The 18835-nt window shown below is 43.1% G+C and overlaps 1 protein-coding gene and 1 long non-coding RNA gene across 5 annotated transcripts in view; one reads left to right on the top strand and one right to left on the bottom strand.

The window, feature by feature from the left end:
* The first annotated feature begins 6 nt into the window (after positions 1 to 6).
* Positions 7 to 5591, top strand: LOC140640450 (uncharacterized). The gene is made up of 2 exons (XR_012037177.1): positions 7 to 327; positions 1957 to 5591. It is a non-coding gene; the product is annotated as an uncharacterized lncRNA (long non-coding RNA).
* Positions 5592 to 9989: 4398 nt separating this feature from the next.
* AK7 (adenylate kinase 7) overlaps positions 9990 to 18835 on the bottom strand; it is a 75973-nt gene continuing 67127 nt past the window's right edge. For all 4 annotated transcript variants that reach the window (XM_072839859.1, XM_072839860.1, XM_072839861.1 and 1 more), the window contains 4 exons: positions 17277 to 17474; positions 13796 to 14016; positions 11093 to 11251; positions 9990 to 10667 (listed from right to left, as the gene is read on the bottom strand). In XM_072839859.1, the coding sequence (XP_072695960.1) occupies positions 10629 to 10667; positions 11093 to 11251; positions 13796 to 14016; positions 17277 to 17474 (617 nt within the window). In that variant the 3' untranslated portion in view covers positions 9990 to 10628. The remainder of the gene's footprint in view (positions 10668 to 11092; positions 11252 to 13795; positions 14017 to 17276; positions 17475 to 18835) is intronic.

The following is an 18835-nucleotide window of genomic DNA, read 5'->3' as shown; positions in this document are numbered from 1 at the left end:
AAGTAGATTCGGACTTTTCTGAGCTCAGGAAATGCTACCGCGTGTTCACGGAACACCTAGGAGGAGCAGCGGTCCGGGACTTAAAGGCCCAGGGAAGGCCGCCCGGGACCCAAACCTGCGTCTGTCCTAATACCGTAGCCCTTTGTCACAGGTGACTTTTGGGCGCTTGAGAAGAGGCTGGTGCACTTTACGATGTACCGCTAGGTGCCAAAATAAGAGATTTCAGAGACCTCGGTAGGAACAAAATGATGAGATCCCTAATACACATTCTCTATTCGTTGCACGCTGAAATCGTATTTTTCGGATATATGAAGGATGTCCTCAAAGGTAACGTTTTCTTCATCTGTTCCCTTTTAAAATGTAGCCCCTAGAAAATTTTGAATTATGTACGTGGCCCTCATTCCTCAAACAGCGCTGATGGGGAGGCGGACTGGCCCTAGACGCTCCACTCTTCCATGGTTCCCTCACCCTCTTGTCCTCTAGATGGTGTGGGTTGCGGGCCCAGGAGCAGACCTGTCCTTAAAAGTCTGAAAATCTGAGCTCCAGGAGGAATCACTAAAATAAAATTAAGGCTGCGGTCTTAAAATTTGCCCATGCACAGAGGCACTGATGATGTATGTCACAAATTTAAGAATAGGAACTTGTGGGCACCCCCAGTAGCTCCGCGGTTTAGCACCAGCTTCAGAGGTTGGGGTGATCCCAGAGTCCAGGGATGGAGTCACAGGTCACGCTCCCCGCAGGGAGCCTGCTTCTCCCTCTGCCTGTCTCTGCCTGTCTGTGTGTCTCATGAAAAAATAAATAAAATCTTTAAAAAAAAAAAAGAATAGGAACTTCTTGGGGTGCCTGGGTGGCTCTCAGTCCATTTCTCGTCTGTCTTCCATTCATGTCCTGGGATGGAGCCGGGGGGTCAGGCTCCCTGCTCAGCAGGGAGTGGGCTGCTCCCTCTCAGTCTGCCTCCTCCCCGCCCCCCCTTCATCGTGCATGTGCTCTCTCTCTCTATCTCAAATAAATAAATGAAATCTTATTTAAGAGGTGTGGGGGCTTCTGTACACCTGTAACTACAACGTAATCCAACCCAAACTTCACGAGCGAGTAACAAGCCAGGTGGTCACATATCCCCAGAATTTAGAATCCACTTAAGTATATAGCTTGAGCCGAGGAAGGTGGAGCAGGAGATAAAGCCAATGACCCCGAGAGCTGGTTAAGACAGGACCCTTATTGTTAGCTTTGCCTTGCTCCTCCTCAGAGCCCGGCCCCATCCCTCCAGCTGCTGCCCCAGCCCTGCAGCCCTAGCCTCCTTACCACAGTGCCTGTGTTCTACTGGCTGTGAAGACGGAGGAAGACATTTTTCTACCAGTATCTTAAGTGTCATTCAGATTTCATTTTCTATGGAGCAGTGTCATGAGTAGTGGGGAGAATTCCTAAGCTGGCTTTCATAGGTCCACAGTGCATTCAAATTTAAGAAATGCACAGAAATGTTTCTGAGAACAGAACCTCTTCATATATTGGAACTAGCAAGATTGTGTTTCAGTGTCATTTAGGAGGTGCTAATTAGAGATACTACGTTAATATGGAGATTTTTATCCCGATAATAAACTACAGTGATTTGTTTGGCAACTAATGATGCATCTGTTTAAAAACTTTTTAACCAGCATTAGAGACTCAACTCTAGAGAACAGAGGGTTGCTGGAGGGGAGGTGGTGGGGGGATGCGCTAAATGAGTGATGGGCATTAAGGGGAGGGCATTTGTGTTGAGTGCTGGGTATTATATGTAAGTGATGAATCACTGAATTCTGTTCCTGAAGCCAAGTTACACTGTATGCTAACTAACTAGAATATAAATAAAAATTTGGGGAAAATTTTTTTAACCAAGGTTAACTAGATCTAGGAGTTACTCGAGTAAAAATAGTAGCATTTTCATCTAATGAGTACTGTACCTTTTTAAATTCCCCTTAGATGTTTATTTATGAAGAATGTGTCTCCTGCCATTTGCATGAAAGGAAGAACAGCAATAGCACATTGAAAAGAACTAGCCCGAACCTGTGCCTCCTCTAGACTCTGCCTTTAGGTCAATGGCAAAAAAGTATTCCAGACTGAAGCCAAAAGGGCAAGTCAGTCTCCTCGATTCCTTCCTATGATTCCTAACTATCTCTCGATACCTGTAGCCAACCCATCGCCAACTCCTGTGAATTGCACCTCCAAAATCCATCAGAAGTCACCCCCTTCTCCATCTCCTCTGCCACCACCCTCATCTCAGCCACTGTGTTGTCTAGCGTGGGGTAGCCTCGGTGTTCTTCCCCTGCTTCTGCTTGTGCTTTCCTTCCACTCATCCCCCCATACAGCAGCTGGACTTTGAAAACGTAACTCAGATTTTATCACGCTCCCATAAAATGCAGTTTGATGACTTCCTATTGCTCTTAGAATAAAGCCAAACTTGACTAGCTTACAAAGTCTTGCGTGACTTGGCTCTTGATTTTCCCTCTAACCTCCTCTCAAACTCTGCCCCTTCCTTGCTGTGCTTCAACCCTACTGGCCTTTATTCTTTTCCTTAACCATGTTCAGCTCCTTGCTGCCTCAGAGCCTCCATGCTTCACCCCCGTTGCACTGCTGTCCTAGCCCTTCCCGTGGCTGGCTTGTTCTCAGCCTCTCGAAGCTCAGATGTCAGTGCCTCCCAGATGCCATCCCAGACCACCGTATCTAAACTGTTTACTTGCATTAAAATCTTTATCACATAACGAGAACTTCCTCACTATTTTTTAAAATTTATTCTGTCATCCTCACTAAAATCTAAGCTCTATGAAGAAATGAACCGACTGTATTGTTCAAATTATTCTAAGCCCAAAGCACAGAACCGTGCCTGGCACATATTGGTACTTAAGAATTAAGTTGTTTCTGATTCTTTAAAAACAACTTAGATTTGCCCGGTATTTCCATTCAATTATTTTCTATTTTTTTCCATTTAGTTCTTTTCAATTCTGTAATTAATCTGGCTAGAACAAACAAAAACAGTTGGTAATTATCTTAGCATGAGCTGCCATAAGAAAAAAACCACAGAATTGGTAGTTTAAACAATAGAAATTTATCTCCCACAGTTCTGGAGGCTGGGAAGTCCAAGGTTAGTTAAGGTGCCAGCATGGCCAGTTTCTGGTAAGGACACTCTTCCTGACTCATAGGTGACAGCTTTCTCACTGTGCTCACATGGTGGGGAGAGGGACCCAGGGAGAGGTGATGGGAGGGAGAGGAAGAGAGAGGGAGAATAAGTTCTCTGGAGTCTCTTTTAAGAATATCCTACTGGATCATGGCCCCACCCTTATGGCTCCATTTAACCTTACTTCCTTAGAGGCCCCATCTCCAAATACAGTCTCATGGCTGCAATGGGGGGACGGGGGTAGTACTTCAACATATGAATTTGGGGACATTCAAAAGTTCATAACAATAATCACCTCAGCATCCTAACTCTTAGAAAGTAATGATGTCTATTCAGTGATACTAGTTTAGTGCTCGTAAAAATTTGCCACAAATTTTAAACTATTTAAAACATTTCAAAAAACAGAAAAACACATTTATTACTGAACATTTTCTGGGAGTCAGGAATTTGGCTATGAATTAGCTGTGTCCTCTGATTCAGGGTCTTGAACAAGGCTGCTTTTGTGGTGGGCTGGGGAGTCTCATCTGACGGCTCAACTGTGGAAGGACTGACTTCCACACGCATTTGTTGGCACAATTCCAGCCTTTGGAGCTGTTGGATTGAGGATGTCGGTGTCAGGATGTCAGTGTCTTGCTGGCTGCTTGCTAAGGGCCCTCTCAGTTCTTAGCCATGTGGGTCTCCAACAGCGCAGCTTGCTTCATCAAAACACATTAGCTCAAAAAGCAAAAGATTCTGCTAGCATGATTTCATAGTCTTAGGTAACCTAAGATTTGCTGAATTCCATAGCATAGAAGGAAATCATGGGTTCCACCACACTCAGAGTCCAGAAAGGCATGAATTCCATCAGGCAGGGATCATGGAGGGCTGTCTTAGAATCTGCCTTCCTTCTCAACTAACCTGACTTTGTAAATAACACCTAATACAGTGTCATACACAAAAACACTCTATGTAATGAATTTGAATGGTATTGATTAATTTCAATATTTTTAACAAAAGACTAATGTTTTTAAGTGGGAATTCAAATGGTATTTTTCTTTCCTGCAGTGGATCTAAGGAACTGTATGGGTATGAACAGGTCCACATTTTAAGGAATTGTTTTGTCTTGTTTTTAGTTTAGGACACATGGTATATTTCATTCTTTTAAGGTAGACTACTAATTCTTTTTTAAAAGATTATTAAAGTATAGTTATATAGTAATGTGTACAAGTATTAACTCCTTTGTGCTTGTGCCTCATAACACTGCCTATTGAGCTGTATGAATTTTATCCTGTGTACACTCTCATGTACTCTCGTTACTCATTACCACCACCACCATTGCCATGTAACCCCTATTTTTACCTCTATCACTATGGACTAATTATATCTGTTTCTCAATTTCATATACATGGCATCATATGCTATTCACCCTTGTATGTAACTTCTTTCACTCAGCGGTAGGTCTGTGAGACATTGTTGTGGGAGTGAGGATTGATTCTTTTTCATTGCTGTGTACTATTCTCTACTGTCACACTATCTTTCTCCTGTTGTAAATATCACAGTATATCTTTCTCCTATTAAGGGATGTTAGGGTTTTTTTCCAGTTTGGGGCTTTTATGAGTAATATTACTTGTATATTCTTGTACATGCCTTTTTGTAGACATAAGCACTCATCCTTCTTGGGTATATACCCAAGAGTGGAATTGCTGGATCATGTGTATACCCATACTTACCTTTAGTAATACTTCCAAAGGTTATCACAGGGATAGGGCCAATCTGTAGTCCCACCAGCAACATACGTGTGTTCTAGTTGCTCTACATCCTCCCCAACACTTGATGTAAACAGTCCATTTAAATTCAGCCCTCTGGCAGCATTGTGCCCAAATCCCCCTACAGTTTTCATTTGCATTTCTCTCCTGCTTAATGCCTTTGAGCGCCTGTTAATATGCTAATTGTTCATTTGGATATTCCTCTTTATGAAGTAGTTTCTCAAGTCTTATTCCCTTTTTTTTTTTTTTTTAAGGATTTTATTTATTTATTCATGAGAGACATAGAGAGGCAGAGACATAGGCAGAGGGAGAAGCAGGCTCCCTGAGAGAAGCCTGATGCGGGACTAGATCCCAAAACCTGGGGATCATGCCCTGAGCCAAAGGCAGACGCTCAACCACTGAGCCACCCAGACGTCCCTTGTTCCTATTTCTAAATTGGATTGTCAAAAAAAAATTTTAAAGGTGTCTTTGTTGTAAATCAGGTGATTTGTTAATGTGTAGATCTGTTTCTAGACTCCTTATTTTTCCATTGATCTTAACTACTGTAGCTTTATAATAAGTCTTGCTATCTGGACAGTGAAGTCCCTCAGGTTTTTGTTGTTCCCTGAGATTATCCTAAGTTCTGTTGTATTACCATATACATTTCTGAATCAGATGATCACTTCCCAGCAAAAAAAAAAAAAAAGAGAGAAAAGAAACACACTGGGGTTTTGCTTAGGATTGCATTGACTCTACAGATCATTATTTGGGGGAGGAATTGAAGTATTAACAATATTGAGTTTTACAAGCCATTAATATAGTTTATCCCTCCATTTCTTTCATTTTACCATTATCAGCAGTGTGTTATAATTTTCAATGTAGAGGCTTTACACATCTTTTTTAGATTGCAGCTGGGTATTTTATTGTAAATGATACCAGTCTTTTATTTTTTTTTTCAGTCTTTTAAATAATATAACAAACTATGTTATATATAGTATAATACAAATATAAGTATAGTAAAACTACGGGATATATAATACGTTCATCCAAATTATAGTTCTATCAAGAGGATGCTTAGCAGTGACAAGCTGGATTGCTCAGATTTTAGGAGGAAAATTGCCTTCAGAGACCTTAACTGTAAAGTGACACTTTATGAATCAAACCAGAAAAATGAAAAGTCACCTTAAAGACAACGCCTCCTAACCTAAGACTTGAAAGAATGAATATATTAATATCTCCGAAGAGACAATGTGTCAAGAGGAGTCATGGAGATAAAAACTCACTGCTCATCCAAAGACCAGGTGAGTGCACCTTGTCAGGAGAACCCGAACACACAGGACAGGTATGGTGGGGGTAGTGGATCAAGCTAGTGGAAGCCACTGCCTTGTCCTCGTTTTGCACTCGCCAAGCACTCGGGATCATCTGGCTACTTACCCTGCTTCTAGGAAAAGAAAGTACTGGTGAAACGGGTGCAAATATCCACCCACTCAACAGTTACGTGTCTCATTGTAAGTGTCTCATTGTAAGTTCAGTCGGAATCCTGTCTTCTCTCCTGGTCTCCTAGGAGATTAATTAAGACAAATCAGCATCTCAGGGTCCTACCTGACCTAAGACATGGCTGAGGCTAGACTCAAGCGAGAATTTGCCAAAATCAGTGCCACTTCATGAAGCCTCTTAGTGACCCTCAGAGTTACTCAAGTATCCCATCCCAGCCTATGGAAATGTGTATAATGGACTTCATGAAAAGACTGGAGATTTGAATTAGTTATATAAAAAATAAATAAAAACAAACTTTCAGCTAAATAGCTTTCACTCACTAATATTTATTACATCTCTACTATGTGCTATGTACCTTTTTCATCTCTCGAGATACAGAAAAATACAAAATCCCCACCCCTGTGGAGCTTACATTTTAGTGGAAGAAAGAGCTAATAGTTTTATAAAATGATGTCAGTATAAGCAGAGAAAAGGAACAGAGTGAGATGTCATTGAGAGGATGGTCTGAGGAGGCCCCTCTGGGGCATGATATTTGATCCAAGCCAAGGATGAAGTAAGAGTGAGCCACAGGGTTATGTCTGGGCTGAGGACTCCAGGCAAAGGCCCCAAAGCAGCCTGCACTTGGCAATGAAGAGTGAAGTGAAGGGGCAGTGAAGCCATGAGGGGCCAGACTATCGGGCCTCGTAGGCTAGGTCAGGACTTTGCCTCCCACCCTGCATGAGATGGCAAGGCTTTGGAGGGCTTTGAGGGGATCTGTCATGTTTGAAAAAGATCCCCGTGCTGATATGTTGAGAGCTGTCACAGGAAGAGCAACCTAGTAACAGGTGACAGCAGCAATCCAGGTGGGAGACTTGGCCAGGACAGTAGCGCTAGAGGGGTGAGAAGCAGGCTGACTGGAGTTATGTTGCAAAATTAAGCCAGTACAATGCACTAGTGAACTGAGTATGGAATAAAAAAAAAAAAAAAAAAAGTAAAAGGTGATGCCAAGTGGGAGGCCTGAGCAACTGGAAGGATGAAATTGCCAATCCCTGAGGTGGGGACCTGGGGAGCAGCAGTGGAGGGAAGGGGTGAGTGATTAGAAATTAGATTGGCTATGCTTTAGACATTCAGGTGGAGGGAAGAGAAGGTTGTACAGAGGAAATGATAAAATGTTCAGAGAGGTCAAGTAAGAAGAGAGGTCAAGTAAATGCTCAGAGAAGTCAACTTGTCAAAGGCCAAGATTTGACAGTTGGATTTGGAGGTCACTGGTAACCTTGATCCTCTAAAGAGGAACATGGCTGGAGGAGGATACAGAGGTCTAGGAAGATTTTTGCATTTTAATCATTTTTGTCCTGTTTCGTTTTGAAGTTTAGAAGCTAGTACATTAAGTTGGAAGGAAAGGGTGATAATTCAGAAGAGAGGAAAAGAGCAGACTATGAGAAAGGAGAGACAATTCTAGGAGCAGCATCTGATGATGTGAGATGGGATGTCATCCAGGACACAAGTCAGGGGCTGGTCTCAGGTGGGAGCACAGGAAGGAAACAGCTAGTTTTGCAGTAGGAGGATAGAACAGCTCTTGATCGCTAGGTTTTCTTGGTGAACTAAGAAGCAAGGTCATGAAATGTAACCATCATGAAGGCATGAAAGGTAACTATTATAAAGGCCAATGACTTCAAACCTGAGGAGGTGTTCTCTCCATTAGTGTTTTCGATTAAAGTATAAAGGTCCAAAATAGTGCAGTGGAGCAAAAGAAAAAATAGGTAAATCCAACATCATCAAAATTAAGAGCTTTTTTTGCATTCAAGGGCACCCATCAGGAGAGTGAAAAGACAAGCCACAGAATAGGGGAAAATATTTGCAAATCATGTATCTGATAAGGGTTCATATCCGGAAAATATAAAGAACTCTTCAGTTCAATAGCAAAAAAACAACCCAAATACAAAGTGAGCAAAGGACAGGAATATACATTTCTCCAAAGAAGATACACAGATGGCCAGCAAGCATGTGCTTAGTTACACTGCGACCCACATCAGACCCATTTAGCATCACTGGCGTGTGCACACACACACATGCACACAATAACAAGTGTTAGTAAAGATGCGGAGAAATTGGAATCCTCATGCATTGCTGATGGGAGTGGAAAATGACGCAGAGAAAGTTTGTTGATTCCTCAGCAAGTTAAACATAGACTTACTGTGTGATAGCAATTCCACGCCTAGGTATCCACCCCCCAAAATTGACACCAGGTGTTCAAACAAGAGCTTGTACACAAATGTTCATAGCAGCATTATTCACAATATCTAAAAGGTGAAAATGACCCAAATTGTCCAGCAATGAACGAATGGTTAAACAGCATGTGGTACATCTGTACAGTAGAATATTATTCAGCCACACAAAGGAATGAAGCCCTGATACATGAGCCTTGAAAATATGCCAGTGAAAGAAGACACAAAAGGCCATGTATTGTGATTCTGTTTATATAAATATCCAGAACAAACCAACCCATGGAGACTGGAAGCAGATTAGTTGTTGCCAGGATCTGTGTTGAAGGCATAGTACAGGGTAAGGATTTCCATTTGGGTGATAAAAAGGTTCTAAAACTAGGTAGTGATGATGAGTGTCCAAGACTGTGAAGCAGACTAGTGCCATCTTGGGCAAATGTGCCATTGATGACAGCTGTGTGACCCAAACTTTCTTGAGCACAGCCCCCCCCACACACACACATACACATTCTTTCCTTTTGTTTAACCAGGCCTTTAAGTGATCTGTCCTAGAAATAGGACTATGACACACACCTATTCTTTTTGTTGTTGTTTTAAGGGAGAAGGGGGCAGAGAGAGAGGGAGAGAGAATCTCAAGCAGGCTCCACGCCCAGTGCAGAGCTCTATCTCACAACCCTGAGGTGATGACCTGAGCTGAAATCAAGAGCTCAACTGACTGAGCCACCTGGGCGTCCCAGCACACACTTATTCTTAACCATTCTTCCACTGGGTGGACTCCTGGCCCCTACGACTAGTAAAAGCAGGTCTTTTTTTTTTTTTTTTTTAAGAAATTTATTTTATTTTTATTTATTTATGATAGTCACACAGAGAGAGAGGCAGAGACACAGGTAGAGGGAGAAGCAGGCTCCATGCACTGGGAGCCCGATGTGGGATTCGATCCCGGGTCTCCAGGATCGCGCCCTGGGCCAAAGGCAGGCGCCAAACCGCTGTGCCACCCAGGGATCCCGTAAAAGCAGTTCTTAAAGGAGGTGGGGTTTGGGAGATCTACTGGTCTTGGGGCAACCCTGGGATACACTTCTGTCTGTAAGTCTTCTAATAAACCATTACTTGTTAAGCTGGACTTGTCAGCCTTTTTCTTCGGTCTTCCTGCTTTCTCAGCCTTCAGAGGTCATTTTGCATAAACCCCCTTTCATGGAACAAACAGTGAATGTACTTTGCACCACTGATTTATACACTTTTAAAATGGTCACCAAGGTAAGTTTTATGTTATATATATATATATTACCGTAATAAAAAAAAAAGTTCTGTTATATTCAGATGACATTATTTAAAGAGATGAAATATATTTTAATATATTTCTCATTCAGAGTAATTCTGGAAATTATGGGATTTTTTTCAAGCTGAAAAAGACCATAGGGATTAATGGCTTATGCCTGTATTGTAGTTTATTGAAAATATTCAGCAACTTTTAATTATCACAAATATTAGGATTCATTCTGTTATTGGAACTCTTCTACCAAGAGGTTTACAATTCTCTCTGACTCATTGTTTTGATACTGACTCTGAACTCAAAAATTAACCTAACAGAAACAAATGACATTTGATTAAGTGTGAGTCAGCAAAGCATAAACCATTTTCATTTCTTCCTGACCCCATTGGCATTGGGGCCATCGCAAATTGTGTAAAGTCATTAGCCTATGTGTTCAAATAATATATAGTCTGATTTTCTTCATGCTATAAATTACTGTAAATCCAAGTGTATAGAACACTTTGACTAAGAATATTAAATCAGTATTTGTCCCATGAGCTATGCATACTTTTATCAATTTACCTTTCAAATAAAGTTCTGTAACAAAGTCACTTGTTTGCCATACAGCTTTTTGTAATGATTCTACTTAATAAAACATTTGCAAAATTAATAATAAAGCATTTGCTTGTGGGGAAAACAAAGAATTTTCCAAAAACTGGAAAAGCATTTTTTTCAAGCAAAATTTCAAATTACAGTGTTAATCTCATCTTTAACTCTGTAAAGGTATATCACACACGATCTTTAAAGTTTCACTGCATTTCAGGATTGTTCTTGAAGAGATACTCTGCCTATAATCGAAAGAAAGAAAAAAAGACCAGTCAATTTAGAAAACACTACTACCAATGTTTACAATTTAAAAACAAAAGTACATAAATTTTTACTTTCAAATGAGTAATAAAATCTTACTATAGACTGTAAAGGTTTTAGAGGCTATTTCCCAAATAACCAGACACACATTTTCTCTATCTCAACTAGCTTTTTGTTTGGATTCAGGCATCGTTTCAAATTGATTTTTTTTTTAAAGATTTTATTTACTTATTCATGAGAGAGGCAGAGACACAAGCAGAGGGAGAAGCAGGCTCCCTGCAAGGAGCCTGATGTAGGACTCGATCCCGGGACCCTGGAGTCACACCCTGAGACGAAGGCAGACATTCCACCACTGAGCCACCCAGGTGCCCTTCAAATTGATATTTTTTTAAAAATTATCTCTTACCAGAAAATCAACAGGATCATCCGGTCTGACCTTACAACACTCGTTCAAACCCTGCATCAGTGTTGGCATAACGTGGGTCATCAAATAGTTTCTCAGGGGAATAGACTGGGCCTCTAGTAATTCTCTTTCTTCTCTTTTTACTTCCTCTAGCCGCTTATTCTACAAACAGAACATTTAGGGGTTAGGGTAAACAGATAGAAAGGGGAGAACACACTCACCTGATTCACCCCAGAGTGCATTAGAACCAGATATCTATGTGTGTGTTCACATTATGGTAAAGATGGCATTTCAAACAGTGGAGAAAAGATGTAAATGGTATTAAAACAACTGCTCAGTAATCTGGAAAATAATAAACTGGATCCCTGACTCATTTCTTAAATCAAGATAATTTTTAGCTGCCCAGATGAAGAAAGAGTGAGAAGATGGGTGCTAATAAAAAGTTAAGAAGGTATTTGTCTGGTGGATATGTTATTCCTTACTCAGCATATGGTCCCTTCTCTCTTGGAAATAGTAATTCCAGATTTCCTTTGAGCAGTCTCCCTTTTTAGCCTGGTGGTTTAGGTGGGACTTAAGCCCATCAGTCCAGCCTGCCTCCCAACTGTGGATGTTAGTAAAGGATAAGCACATCAGGTGGAACCTGAAGATGATGCCAACGTGGAGAGCAGAGCAGAGACAGGGACCCCAGGTCTTGGTGACATTTGAGCCACTATATCAAGCCTTGCCTGAAGCCAGCCCTACCCACTGGACTTCAATGTAAATCCGTAAGTTTTCTTTATTTCTATGCCATTTTGAGCTTGCCTTTCTGTCACTTGCAAGATAAAGAGTCCTAACCAATATTATTTGTTCAGAAAGAGTCTTCCAGCAAGACAGCAAACCCAGAAATCAACATGGAGAAAGATTGATGGATTTGACTACATACAAAGACAGCAAATCCAGAAATCAACATGGGAGAAAGATTGATGGATTTGACTACATATAAACATAAAACTTCTTTATGTCCAGAAGAGACACCATAAATGCTGTCAAAAGATAAGTGATGAGCCAAGAAACACTCTTTGCAACATATTATAAGAAGCGAGGCTATTACGAGATTTGCCAGGCATTGATCACATACTTCTGCACAGGCTGACTCACCACCCCTGTTGCTGTATGAGGCAGGTGCTATCAGCTTCATTTTACAAATGGAAAAACTGAGAGAGAATAACTGACAAGGAGGAGGAGTGGGGCTTGGAGTCCAAGCAGCACAGCTTGGGAAACTGTTATCTCCCTAGGCCATTCCTGTTTCTATTACTTTACCTGATCAGAAGCTGTTCTTGCCAAATACTAAGGAAAGGAGACCCAGCCCAAAGTGAGCAGAGAAAACTTGCAACAGAGGAAGTATAAATGCCAACTAACATAGGAAGAGTTGAACATCCTGACCAGAGAGATGAACATTAAAGCAGTAGGATGGGGTTTTCTTTATCAGGTTGATATTCATGAGCACAACTGACCAAGCAGGGTTGGAGGAGGAGTAGAGAGAGCCACTGGTAGACAAGGTGTGAACTGCTTTACCCTTGCTGGAAGGGACTTTTGAAATAGGTATCAAAAATTAAGCCATGTATAGTCTGACCTAACAAAATTTAGGAATCCATCCTAAGGAGATAACAAGGCACCCCAAGATGTGTGCATAAGGACATCTTTCCTTCATCTCCCCTTCCTTCTGCAAATATTTGTTGAGTGTCTGTTATGTGCCAGGTACCATCCTTGGCATTGGAAATACAGCCACGAACAACATAGACAAAAGTCCTTGTCCTCATGTAATTTAAATTCTGTGCAGAGAAAAGACGACAAGATAAATATATAAAATATTTAGTCCTTTAGAATACGTGCAAAGAGGGAAACTGCAGAGTATAAAAGGAAGTATAACGTACTGTGGGGAGTGGCAGGGGTTGAAATCTTAAATATGGTGTCCGGGAAAGGCTTCATTGGAAAGATGACTGTACCAAAGACTTAAAGCAAGTAAGCAAGTTAGGCAGATGGTGTATTGTTCAAACGCATTGGGAAACATTAGAAGCAGCCAGGTCACCAAGAACCTTGAGAGCCGTGATGATGAGTTTGGACTTTGGTTTCACGGTGAAGGAAGCCTATAAAGTGTTTTCAACAGGGCATGGCCCGCGTGGATCTGTATGTTAGAAGGACTGCTGGGAACAGGCTGGGGAGGGACAGGAGCACGAGTGGCACCGTGGGAAGACCAATGAGTAGGCACCGTAATTCTGGTGAGAACCCCTGCCCCTGATCAGAAGTGAGGAGCTGTGGGTGGATCCGAGTGCAATTTTTGGAAGCAGAATAGATAAGACTCAGTGATTGGATGAATTGAGAGGGTCAATGAGGCTGACCACCCAGGTGAGATGGGTCAATGGAGGAAAATCAGATGTAATCCTGAGGTTGGCATGAAGCACAATGTGACCCATTTACTAGGATCTGGGAAATCAATACTCCTGGTGATGGCTAGTTACTATTACTGTGATCACTCACACCAAGCAAAAGACCATGGGCATCTTTTAGGAAATGGTCATATGACAAAACAAACCAAAACCAAAAATAAACCAAAACCAAAATGTGTTGGGGTATTTCCATGATCTTTCACTACGAGCAGGATGGCAAGTGCAGCTGGCCTAAGTGGCTGGGCACCCCCACCCCAGACCCCCACACACACTCACTCACCCACTCCTCCCAGCGAGCCATCTTCTCGGCCATTTCCATGGCTTCCTTGTGCTCACGCTCTGCTTCCTCCATCATCTCCCTGGCCAGCCGTTCCTCGGCAGCCCTCCGCTCCTCTTCTGCCTTTTCTTCATCCGTTAAACCATAATTTCGAGGCTCCCCAATCTCTTTGATGAGCTGTTTGATGGCAAGTCTGTTCTGAGAGTCTTCAAGTTTTCCTACATCTTTAAAGACCAGGAGAGAGGAAGGAGGTCACCACATACTTAGATTCTGCAACATCCTCTGAGACCATATTCGGGAAAATTCTTTGTTAATATAAACATCCCATGGTAAGTTATGGAAATTACCACATTGGGCTTTCTTGTCCCAGTGGCCAGCACAATTCAGAATTTCTTATCTTGCTGGTGAGTATCAGCCCTGTGTCTGGGAGTCATGGGGCGCGGGAAGGCTGAGGCTCAGTCTCTGAGCTGTGACAATGTTGATTTTGAATGGGGATCAGGGAGGGAATGGACCTCCTCAAAACAACCAACCAACCAAAAAAAAAAAAAAAAAAAAAGCTTCTCCATCCCTGGATGCTTCTGTGAGGGTTTCCACAGGAGGAAGTCCTGTACTTGCTGGAAGCCAAGCAGGCTTTCCCCCATGTTTCTTTTGTTTTCTGTTTCTAAGAATCAATGATTCTGGGACACATTTTTAATTCATAAGAAAAACAAGCCATTTCAGTTAGCCTACTTGAATAGGCAAAAGTCCAAATTCCAGAATGTCTGAGTAATGTCAATATCAAGACCAAAAAAAAAAAAAAAAAAAGAAAGCAGTTGTTGGTAAACAATGGGTTTCTCCACCAAGTAGGTACAGGAAATCCTACATCACCCTCTTGGGTTTGCTTGGAAGGTGCCTGCAAAGAAGGTTTTGCGGTGGAAGATTTTGGTTTTCAGCACCTCAGACCTTCCTACAGGAAAGGACCTTCTTGTCATCCTGCCCCCAGGCACACCCACTGCCATGCCCCCTTCCTATGTTCCTACAGTAGGACCTTGACCCAGACTAGAGGCACCTCAAGCTTCTGTGGGGGAAGAGGTGAAGAACTGAGCCAGTGTATCAGGTGGTGGTTGAGGAAGTAAGCCACCAAAAGCAAACAAAATAAAACTCATATATTACACCTGTTTCCTGCACTATGACATTTAAGTGTGTTTCTCCCGATTTCTCTAACAGAGTAATACAACTTGATGTCCTTGAAAGTGCTCTGAAACACTTTTGAAGAGGCTCACTTTTGGAGAATAGTGCTGCCCAAACCAGTACTTCCTCTGCCCTGACCCTGGTTGGGGGTGGGAATCTGCTCAAACCACGATCTCGGATTTGTCCTTCTAGGGATGTGTTATTAGGGCAGAAAGTCTGGTAGCTCTAGGCTTGGCTCCCAGGGTGATGTGGAAACCCTTGGGTTGTGGGGTGGCCCCCGTCCACTACATGGGTGAGGGAGGAGAGTTGCTGGTCCAAAGAGCCAGGGAAAAAGACTCCCAAGGGAGAAGAGGAGTCCAGAAGTGCAGAGGGAGAATGCAGATGCCAGCCCCGTTCCTGATCCTTCTGAGGCTTGTCTGCATTCCTGACCTTGACACCTTCCCCCACATCCATCCCTAAGATCCATTTCTCCCTCCCCTTTTATGTCCTCTCCTGAGTGTCAGGGTGGAGACGAGGCCAAATGTGACAGGCACAGAATGAGACAGGAACATAATGACCACTCATCCATTCCTCCCCATCAGTTCTTTCTCAACACTTCTCCCGCGGGCGGGGGCGTGGCGGGGCGGGGTTGGGGGGAGTCTCTTGATTCTCCATAAATAACTTTTTGAGCTTTACGGAAAAGACGGCAATCACTGTTTTTGTGAAATTTGCTCACCATTCTCTCCCAGTTCTCTAAGCAAACAAGGTGAGCTACTTTCCATACTGGTAGATTCAAATCCTAAGGTTTTATGTGTAAAATGTGTGTCCAGGGGCACCTCAGTGGGTGAAGCAACCACCTTCAACTCGGGGTCCTGGGATCGAGCCCCACATCAGGCTCCCTGCTCAGCGAGGAGCCTGCTTCTCCCTCTCCGTTGCTCCCACCACCACCTCCTCTCATGCTTTCTCTCACTCACTGTATCTCAAATAAATAAAATCTTAAAAAAATAAAAATAAAACACATTTCCAATGTGCACAGACACATCCAGATGAGGACAAAACCCACTCACTTCCACAGGTGTGAAGCAGATTTATAAATTGTGTTATCTTTTCATTGCTTAATAGCACACTATTTTGGGATGCCTGGGTGGCTCAGCAGTTGAGCATCTGCCTTTGGCTCAGGGCCTGATCCTGGATTCCCAGGATTGAGTCCCACATCGGGTTCCTTGTGGGGAGCCTGCTTCTCCCTCTGCCTGTGTCTCTGCCTCTCTTTCTGTGTCTCTCATGAATAAATAAATGTTTTTTAAATAGCACATTATTTTATGCCTTAGTGTTGGTAGTAAATAACAAAGTTAGTTACCAGTGAATGAATTGTTGAATTTTCCGGTGTGCCAGACAATTCCTATCTCTGAGCTCACATTTGTAACAACTCTTACAGGCCAGGGATTACTTCCCTGTTCCACAGATGAGAACATTGAAGCAGAACCAGATCTGAAATCAGCTCTCCTGTCTCATGCAGACATGGTTCCTTGGCTCTACACCTCCCAGTACCCTAGGGTCAAAACGCTGTCCCATCTGGCTCTTGAGGGTAAAGAGAGACCCTGAGAGCCCCAAGGAGTCAGCCTGGCCACTAGGCTTCCACCAGGCTAGGGGTTTTCTACCAAACCCAGGGGAGGAAGAAATGTCAAGATCCAGGAAACCAGAAAGGAAGTTCAGTGGTTCACCAAGCCAAGGGGACAGAAACACCTATGACAGCTGAGATTTGGAGCTAGGAACAATGATGACCACCATGAGGTTGATGACATGTCCTCCTATTTACTGAGTGCCTGCTGGGTGCTAAGATCTGAGTTAAGTGTTTACTGGAAACAAAGAGGAATGCCCTGAAAAACAAATTGCTTTCGGAGTAGTAGCTGTGGGGATCAGATGGCCAGTGTAAAGGCCAGGAGGCACTCTGTGATGAACACCAGTGCCCTACAGTGCTATGGGGACAAAATGCTGCCCCAAAGCAGTCAACAGCAAATACACGTATCTCTGAAGTGTCCTTTTAAAAAAATGCCAACTTGGCATTTGGTTTCATAACATATCCAATACATTTTCATATAACAATACCTGCTCCCCCCCCACACACACACACCACCAAATCCTCAAGGAGAAGGATTCTCCAGGAGGAATGCCCTGCTGATCCTGTGACCTCCTGGCCCTGGGGACATAGTTAGGCTTCCCCATCACCCCCCAACCCTGTCAGCCCTATGATAGGCATGCACCAGGGGGTGCCTGGGGGTCCTGACACTTGGCAGTGGTTCTTCACATTCACCTTAGTCTTGGGTTCATTTCATACCAATATGTATCGGGTGGATTTCAATTTCATCGAAATAGTTCAAGACCGTCTCATCTTCAGTATTGAGATCCCGATAGTTGCTCAGAGCCCGGAGGAAGCGGTCCTGGCTGTAGTGGGTCCCCGCCACGATGCTCTCGGGAAGGTTCATCACCCGCTCCTTCAGGAACTCATCCGAGGCGTCCAGCGCACAAACGAACTCTAAGGGAGAGAGGCTCCTGAATTAACCCACAGATGAAAGGGCTGACTAGCAGGTGCTCGTGGCTGGGCCAGTGCTTACCTGAAATGTCTGGTAACCAGCCTGGACCTCATGACAAATTGGCCTTCTTGCTGCCTCTCATGGAGGATAAATAGATAAAAATCACTGACATTTCCAGACACCATCCCCTATGAGGCCCAACCATTGGCCATAGTATTTTATGAGATCTGTTATTTTTCTATTCCCCCCCTTTCTTCCTTCCTCTATCTTTCCTTCCTTCCCTCCTTTTAACAAAAGCAGCAGAAACTAGAAATAGCAAATATCTAATGACAATTAGTAGCAAATCTAATCATTGAATAAAAACAAATCCAGTAAGTAAAAGCAGCAGAAATCAGAATTAGTGCATCTCTGATAACCCTGTGACATCAACCACCTCCTCGTCAACCCCCACCCCACCTCCTTGCCAGCACAGCACCCAAGGCTGCCAGAGACTAGCAGCTGGGTGAACTGATGGCCAATTTGGCAAATTAATAAAAACAAGGACTCCCCTTGGGAATGTAATCCCCCAAGGATCCAGCTCTCTTCTCACTTTCTGCAATTGGCTAGGAAGCACCTGCCTTCCATTTAACACAGCACTTATCTGATGTTTGACGCGGGACTCAGATTAATGATGGGGATCATTTCACCCACCTATGATTTTCTTCTAAAATATGAAAGGGGAGGGCTCCCCTGGGTGGCGCAGCGGTTTAGCGCCTGCCTTTGGCCCAGGGCGCGATCCTGAAGATTCGGGATCGAATCCCACGTCAGGCTCCCGGTGCATGGAGCCTGCTTCTCCCTCTGCCTGTGTCTCTGCCTCTCTCTCTCACTGTGTGCCTATCATAAGTAAATAAAAATTAAAAAAAAAATAAATAATAAATAAATAAATAAATAAAATAAAATATGAAAGGGGAGCCCTGGTGGCTCAGCGGTTTAGCGCAGCCTTCAGCCCAGGGCATGATCCTGGAGACCCAGGATCAAGTCCCATGTCGGGCTCCCTGCATGGAGCCTGCTCCCCCTCTGCATGTGTCTCTGCCTCTCTCTCTCCCTGTGTCTCTCATGAATAAATAAATAACATATTTTTAAAAATAAATTATGAAACCAGCTGTTCCTCCAGCTTCTAGTATAAGTTCAGTGGACATTTGTTGAGTGAACGAATGATTAAAGTGCACATCAGTGAAAAAGACTTTCTAGGTGAGTTACTATTCTCAGGTGTTCTCAACATGGTCAGAGTACGTGGGTGCCCCGATCATTAACCACGTGTATCCCAAATAACTTGCTACCTGTAAGAGTCACAAAGCATGGGACTGTTTTCATTTTTATCCTA

This window comes from Canis lupus, chromosome 9 (assembly GCF_048164855.1).
Source record: "Canis lupus baileyi chromosome 9, mCanLup2.hap1, whole genome shotgun sequence".
Classification (NCBI taxonomy): Eukaryota; Metazoa; Chordata; class Mammalia; order Carnivora; family Canidae; genus Canis; species Canis lupus.
This window is presented reverse-complemented; position numbering and strand designations above follow the sequence as displayed.